Source organism: Carassius auratus, chromosome 46 (assembly GCF_003368295.1).
Source record: "Carassius auratus strain Wakin chromosome 46, ASM336829v1, whole genome shotgun sequence".
Lineage (NCBI taxonomy): Eukaryota > Metazoa > Chordata > Actinopteri > Cypriniformes > Cyprinidae > Carassius > Carassius auratus.
This window is the reverse complement of record NC_039288.1, coordinates 6315013-6322862: the sequence shown is the minus strand read 5'-3', so window position 1 is coordinate 6322862 and position 7850 is coordinate 6315013. Positions and strand designations below refer to the sequence as shown.

The window sequence follows — 7850 nt, the reverse complement described above, 5'->3', positions numbered from 1 at the left end:
GCGTGCCTGCCTGCTGCTACTATGCCACGATGAGAAAGAAAACAACCTAGTCTAGTCAAACTTTATTTCTTTTCTTTTCCGTTTGAGAGTTTCGTGTTCTGAGTTAAGTTTTGTAACGTCCAGTCAACTTCAACCAGCGAACACGACTCTGCACTTTCAGCCAACGCCCAACCACGGGCTTCCCAAGACGTCACTTCAGCCACTACTGAACTTCCAGCCAATCAGCGACACCGGGATACCCCTTTCAACTGGAGTCCCTTTCACAGCAAACGAAGGCAACGTATTCCAGTCAACTTCAACCAGCGAACACGACTCTGCACTTTCAGCCAACGCCCAACCACGGGCTTCCCAAGACGTCACTTCAGCCACTACTGAACTTCCAGCCAATCAGCGACACCGGGATACCCCTTTCAACTGGAGTCCCTTTCACACAAACGGCTCGTTCACTGAACCGCAGGCGCATCTCCGTGAGCAGCCGTGAAACAGTGATTCTGTTCAAATTCCCTTTAAAATCTTAAATGATTCCCTTTGAGCTAAATTGACCTGTTTCCCTTACACTAAGTATATATCTATCTCATCCCTGCAGCACTCTATAAGACACCCAAATACCTTGATCCCCACCCTAACACTGTTCCCCTACCTTACATGACACCCTGAAGAACCCAAATTTCAAATATAAACACTTCTGCCCTCTGCTGCTTGGGAGAGGAATTGTGAAGCTGCTTTAACTGCATTCACTTCAATAACTAGAAGTATTGAAAATGGCATGAAATCTAGTTTTATTTGTTTGTTTTTTGTTTTACTTGGTTTAGAAAACAACAAGTGAGATGTCAGGGACAATCAAGCTTAGAGGAAAGGGGAAAGACAACCTGGTGAAGACTAGAAGAGAGCACATATAGAGAAAGAGAGAGAGAGTCTCAGAGACCTGTCCTGAAGCAGGTGGTGGTTAAGGATAATCCAGGTAAGTCTTTAATGCTGGAGATGTGCTGGAGGAGACAAGTGGAGGGGAGCTAGGCAGAGAGATTGCTAATTGTGGTCTACTAATCCAACCCCTCCTCCACTTTCACCCACCTCCACATCCTCCCCTGTCACATTCGTGGAAGGCCAGGCACAAATTGAAGGAAATGTACTGCTCCCTGTGAAGTAAAGACTAAGTATTTTGACCGAAGAGGATCCAAGAAACAGTGGACGATAAAGAAAAACAAACCCTTACTCTGATATATCCCACATAGAATGTAGCTGCGCCTTTGTATCTCTCTCCACGTCCTCTTCCTACGACAAGATTCACAGCACTATGGGAGAAGTCCAAAAGGTATGTGTTTCAAGCTGCTTGAGGGGCCTATTTGGAACAGAGAATAGTTTATTCATGTTATTCACATCATTGTGATGGATTGGAGATTTTGTGGGATGTACCTTAAACTTAAAATGAAATTTTAATGAGATCTTTTAAGCCCAAATGTTTGTTTTCAAGGGTTTGTTTTCAGTCATTGAGAAGCTAAAAGGCACTACAGAGCAAGAGCTGCGGATAGTGCTACTTGGTCTTGATAATGCTGGAAAAACCACTTTGTTAAAACAACTCGCCTCGGAAGATGTGAACACCATCACTCCAACTCAGGTAAGAAGAGCTGTTAGGGGCTTTCAATGCACTTTTTTTGTTTTTCACAATTAATACGCTTGTTCAAAAAAAGTATTACTTTGATAATCAGGACACGTGGTTATAAAACCAGCACAGCCCTTTGCCATGGCAAAAAAGAAAAAAATGTCTCATGAATAATTCAGCCTAATTTGCTGAGGCTGTTGAAGGTGTGAAGTTATTAGCTTGTGTGGGATGTTAGCACATTTCTTGTGCTTTTCTACTGTTTAACAAAATCAGTAGAAATATTCTCAAATATTCCCCTTTGACACTTCAGTTCAGTTTCAGTTACACTTCAGTTAAGATACCATAGAGAATTGGAAATGATAGCGGTTAAATCATTATTTGGCATGAAACCAATGTGTATCTTTAGCTGCATTTTGAATAACACAATGTTGAGTTTCACCTACAAACCATGAGACTACAATCACTGCTAACCACTTGATGACATTTTCCATCACAAAAAATAAATAGACATGATGACATCTCAATCTACCAAGAAAGTTTGAAAGAATGGGATCAAATGTGGTCAGTCTGGTTGTACTGTTGAGGGGTCAGTGATAGAGCACGCCATCACTGTGTAGTGCTACTTATTAGCATGAAGTCAGCTATAGAGACAACACAAAAAAGTCAATTTATAAATGTCTGAATTCATGTATCATTAATTGACAGTATGTTCCATTTGTAAAATGGCTGCAATTGATGGCTGTTAACACGATATTTATCAATTCTTTTGGACTACGCTGTGCACATCTCGCTACTAGTTAAGATGTTGGTAGACCATTATTTTCTTACTGAAAATATCCTGGGACCTAGATGTATTGTGAGACCTTTTGCTTTTTAGCATGTGTTTTGTTAACAGACGTTATATGCTGCAGCCTTAAAGCTGTTAAGAGCTGAGGAACTGTGGGGAGAGAATATCCTCACTAAGAATAGCACCACTACAGTGTCTTTAATCCCACGGTTAAAGATTACTTAACCTTAAAGCCTCAGTAGTTGGAGGTTGCTCAGGGACAGGATAAATTTAGAATAGGAGAGTTTAAATACATTGTGCCTCTGTCTGTGGTGATTTAAAGTCACACTTGTGAGGTTTAAAATCACTGTTATGAGATAAAGTTACAATTTAAAGTCTTGTGAGATGTAAAGTCAAAAATGTGAGATTTAAAATTATGTTGTGAGATATCAAGTCACTATTGTTAAATAAATTACAGAGGTGATATATTGTCTCAGTTGTGAGATTTAAATCATATTGTGAAAGTAAAATCACATTGTGAGATAGATAATTTGACGTTGAAACAAACATTTAGTCACTGTTAAGAGATATCAAGAAGTTAAATCTTACAATTGTGAGTCATACTGTGAGATTTAAAGTCATAGGTGCCGAGATATCAAGTCACAATTGTGAAATTAAAATTCAATTTTGGACAGAGTCACAATTGTGAGATTTAAAGTCATAAGTATGACAGTATGAAAGTCGAAATTATGAAAATTAAAGTTACAATTGTGAGATTTAAAGTCAAATTGGGAAAGTTAAGTTACAATGTTAGAAATACACACTTGTGAGATTTATTTTTCCCATTATGATTTTAAAGCGATATAAAGTTGCAATTACAAGATTTCAAGTCACTATGTAACATATGTAAATCATAAATGTGATATACAAAGTCACATTAACTTCATAAAGCACAGGAATTCTTAAAAATAAATACACTTTTTTATACAGATTTACAAAATTGTATTAATAGTAAGATTTCATCAGACTGAATAAAAAAAATTCTTATTTAATTTTAATTGAAAAATTTCTTACGGATAGTTCAGTTAAAATATGTAAGGATTATTCAATTCAATTTGATGGAGATTTACTAATAATTAAATAGCATAAGCTTACTTTTTTTTTTTTTTTTGTATCACAGCTGTATCTTGTGCTAAATTTGTTCTTTCAGGGATTCAACATTAAAAGCGTGACCTGTGATAGCATGAAGCTGAATGTGTGGGACATTGGAGGACAGAGGAAGATTCGACCATTTTGGAAAAAGTACCTGGAGAACACAGATTTATTGGTATGACATCAGTTAATGTTCTCAATGACATTGGCCATGCTGTGAGTGTATTTACGTATGTAATTACATTTCTGTTTTGTTTATCAGTCAAAAAGCTTTTTTTCTCTTTATTAGTCCCTGTTCTCTCTCTTATTTTTAGATTTATGTGATTGACAGCGCAGACAAAAAGAGATTTGAGGAAACAGGACTGGTAAGACTACACAATTAATCTGTGGCAATCACAGTTTCTCCTCTTTTTTCTTAAAAAGCTTTTTATCTGATATAATGACATGACAAGCAGTCTGCCCCTAGTTTCTTTCACTTTTTATGCACAAAAGCCTGATAGCTTTTGTTTCAAGAATTAAACAGCTGCCAGCACAGATCAAAGGAGATCTCATTTTATGTGCTTTCTAAATTAGATTTTAATGGAAAATGTTTTCAAAATAACTTTTCTGGTTTTAAAGAATACATTTTAAAAGTGTTAAACTTTTTTATTGTGTATCTTTAATTAAGTCCTTAAATTGAAGAGCTGAAATGCTAGTTATTTGCTTGAGTTACAATATTTTGGACTTGTCCAGTGCATTAAAAGTGACAGGGTGAGAAACACGTTTCCATCATGCCAACACAATGAGAGTTTGAAGATTTAAAGGGGGGGTGAAATGCTCGTTTTCACTCAATATCCTGTTAATCTTGAGTACCAATAGAGTAGTACTGCATCCTTCATTACTCCAAAAAGTATTTAGTTTAATTATATTCGTAAGAGAAAGATAGTCTGTACCGATTTTTCGCGGAAAAACACGAGCGCCTGGAGGCGTGACGTGTGGGCGGAGCTAAAGAATCACGAGCGCCAGTAGGCTTTTGTGTTGAGAGCTTTTGGAAGCTGTGACAGCTGTGAAGGCTGAAACTGAACGAGAGCACCAGCAGCAACGATTCGCTCCGAGCGGGGCTCGAACCCCGGTATCCGATGGGAGGTGGACGCACTAACAAGGAGGCAGAGATATTTTAAGCAGTTTTACTCACCACCTGTGGTTCCAACACATGATCGTGACCCTTTTTCGTTGGGATTGCATCATCCTTAAGAAATAAACGATACGCAAATCCGTCATCATACTGGGCTTTGTTTGTAAAACAAGCATTTTAGAAATGCAGGGAACAAACACTTGCACAACTCCGTTGATGCTCTGTAAAAATAAACTCCATCCACTGGTCCCTTAATGCTGTTTTTTCTTTGGTAATCTGTGCAGGGTTGTCTTGCCCTGGCAACCAAAAACACACTCCTTTTGTGACATTTCGCGACGCTCTCGCTCTGATCAGCGAATTCCTGTTGTGCTCTCACCCCTATGGCTCTCACTCAGTGCTCTGCTATACGGGAGCATGCGCTCTTCAGGCAGAAGTTCCTTAGAACCCATATAAGGAAATTCCGCTCCATCTAACGTCACACAGAGCCATACTCGAAAAAAACTTTCCGAAACTTGTGACAAACCGGAAGAGGTTTTTTTGGAACAGAAATACTCCTTCAAACGTACAACTTAATTTTTGAAACTTTGTCCATGTTTAGCATGGGAATCCAACTCTTTAACAGTGTAAAAAACTCAGTATGCATGAAATAGCATTTCACCCCCCCTTTAAGCATTCGTTTTAAGATAACTTTATTAACGCACTAAGTAAGTTGGAAAAGGATTCATTTAAAAAATCAACACAGAATAACAATTCTGTCATCTAAATTTGTGCCAAATCTTTATTAAGTTATTTCTTCTGCTAAACACAAAATATATTTTTTTTAAGAATGTGGGTAACTAAACAGTTGCTGGTACCCAATTACTTTTTTATGGGCATATTCTTGGGTTCAATCTTTAGTATACACATTATACAACCATATTATAGGGGATTCACCATATGCTTCCCTCTGTGTGGTGTTGATGACACTCTTTTTGACTCTTCTGTGTTGACCTTCTTCCTCAGGAGCTCTCAGAGCTCATCGATGAGGAGAACCTCAAGGGTGTGCCATTGCTCATCTTTGCCAATAAACAAGACCTGGCCACAGCCTCTCCGGCCAGTGAGATCGCCGAGGGCCTCAACCTGCACACGTACCGGGACAGAGAGTGGCAGATCCAGGCCTGTTCCGCCGTATCTGGGGAGGGTGTACAGGTTTGTGTGTGTGTGTGGATATATATATATATATATATATATATATATATATATATATATATATAGTGAATTTATTGAAATGTTATCCTTATGGGAATTGTTTAAGATATCTTTTTTTTCTTTTTTTCTTCTTTTATCTTTCAGGATGGCATGAACTGGATCAGTAACAATATTGTAAATAAGAAAAAATGAATATGCTCTCTCCCAAGTGTTATTTTGTACAATTTTTGTGATTCTTCTGTTAATGTAAACCAAGTATAACATATTTACTTCAGAAAACTCTTTTTGTAATTATATTAATGAAAATTTGGAGGGACTGGCATGAAAACAACAAAATAGATCATTTTCCCCTCTCTTATCTTTTATGCTCTTGCTGAGAGTTTTTGTTGCTCTCTGACAGAACAAGCTTTCTTTCAAATCTGAAAATCATGTTTTCACTATCATGTTTTTGAGAAATATGACATACCAGAGCATAAATAATGCACACAAGTAAGATTTGCAGCCTAAAATGAGGAAGAGGCATCCGTACGTCAATCACTAATATATAGTCTTCTTAAGCTGTTTTGATCCACACCGGAGAAATATTTTAAACAGAGCAAAACTCTTGTACTTTGTGTAAAATGAATTTTTCCTTTTTTTTTTCATTTTTCCTTTTTTTGTCTCATTATGAATGTATTTGGTAGTTTCAATGAATATCTTGTGTGGACATCTTGTGTATGATTATGTGAAATCAAATTGTGAAATTAAATTTTCTCTAGTTGTTTAAGATGATCTTATATTCTCATTCAAACGAGATCTTAGACTAGTTTTGTTTCTTTTGGAAACATCTTATAAAATAATAATTATAATAATAATACTGTTGTTCCAAATAATTCAAATATGATGTATTTTTGTATGCCAACCTGGTTAAATTGAAAAAAAAAAACTGGACAGAATTTTTCCATTGACTTTTGAATTATTTCATATAATGAGCTCCAAGACCAACAAAGGTTTGATTATCATCATGATATTCTTCACAAATTAACACTTTGACATGAATTTTGAAACCTAAATACAATCGCACAAGTAAAATGTTAATCTTGGACTACAAACAAACTAAGCCAAGGTCACATGGCTAGAACATCACCACAGTCGGACAACTTTTTCAGATTTTATTTTAAAAACCATTTCCCATTAAAGTTTGAGTTACAAAATTTTGCAATAGCATCATTATAGACACAAAGAAGCTGTGAAAAGTTGTTATGATTTTTAACATCCAAAATAATCTCTGCACTCCCATTTAGCCACTTGTTAGCAGCCGCCTTTTTCAAGACAAGTGTTAGGTCCCAGTTAGTGCTGGGCCTGTCTTTGTTTTTGTTTTGTTTTTGTTTTGTGATCTCACAAACGGGAATGAGCGGCTCCTTTTGGTTTTCTGTTATTATTTGTGTTAACATTCATGCAGACCTTCAGCTTCCAGTTCTCTCTCATGCATTCTTCACTACTGACGTCCATATACTGACTACTGATTTTTTCTGTCATCTTTTGTTAATAAACTGGGACCTAATACAAGAAAAAGCTTTTAATCACAAATGGTGTGTTACTGATGCATGTTATGTTGTAAGGGTAAAAGGTGAATATATCTTGGGCTTGTGTTAACCACAGACTTTATTTCAAGTATTTAAACAAAAACCCATTCAAATATCCTTTAAGGCAATTAAACCAGAAGTGTTGAAATGCTAATTTTTCAGGTTTGGCCTACACAAATAGGTCATCCCTGCAGCACTCTATTTAGGCAAACGCTGAAAGAAAGAAAGAAAGAAAGAAAGAAAGAAAGAAAGAAAGAAAGAAAGAAAGAAAGAAAGAAAGAAAGACAGAAAAAGTGTAGCCCCTTCTCTTACCCCTGGGATATTTGCAGCAAAAGGTATTGAACCACAGAGGCAGACGTACTTGGAAATGACTCAAAGTCTCTCCTTCCTCCCCAGTCACCAGTCTGCACACTTAGTAGTATGGCCAGTGGATCAAATTTTCATTAGTGTGGATGCTGAAGCTCC

At 36.8% G+C, this 7850-nt stretch overlaps 1 protein-coding gene across 1 annotated transcript; it reads left to right on the top strand.

Moving 5' to 3' along the window:
- The first annotated feature begins 859 nt into the window (after positions 1-859).
- LOC113063722 (ADP-ribosylation factor-like protein 3) lies at positions 860-6522 on the top strand. The gene is made up of 6 exons (XM_026234051.1): positions 860-1312; positions 1472-1615; positions 3577-3693; positions 3833-3883; positions 5635-5820; positions 5965-6522. The coding sequence occupies exons 1-6, from the start codon at positions 1295-1297 to the stop codon at positions 6010-6012; spliced, it is 564 nt and encodes a 187-aa protein (XP_026089836.1). The 5' UTR covers positions 860-1294; the 3' UTR covers positions 6013-6522.
- Positions 6523-7850: the final 1328 nt, after the last annotated feature.

Excerpts from the sequence above, each read along its gene's own strand:
- LOC113063722 (XM_026234051.1), top strand. Across the intron at positions 3,694-3,832 it reads TGGAGAACACAGATTTATTG|ATTTATGTGATTGACAGCGC; the intron begins GTATGACATCAG and ends TCTTATTTTTAG. Across the intron at positions 5,821-5,964 it reads TATCTGGGGAGGGTGTACAG|GATGGCATGAACTGGATCAG; the intron begins GTTTGTGTGTGT and ends TTTATCTTTCAG.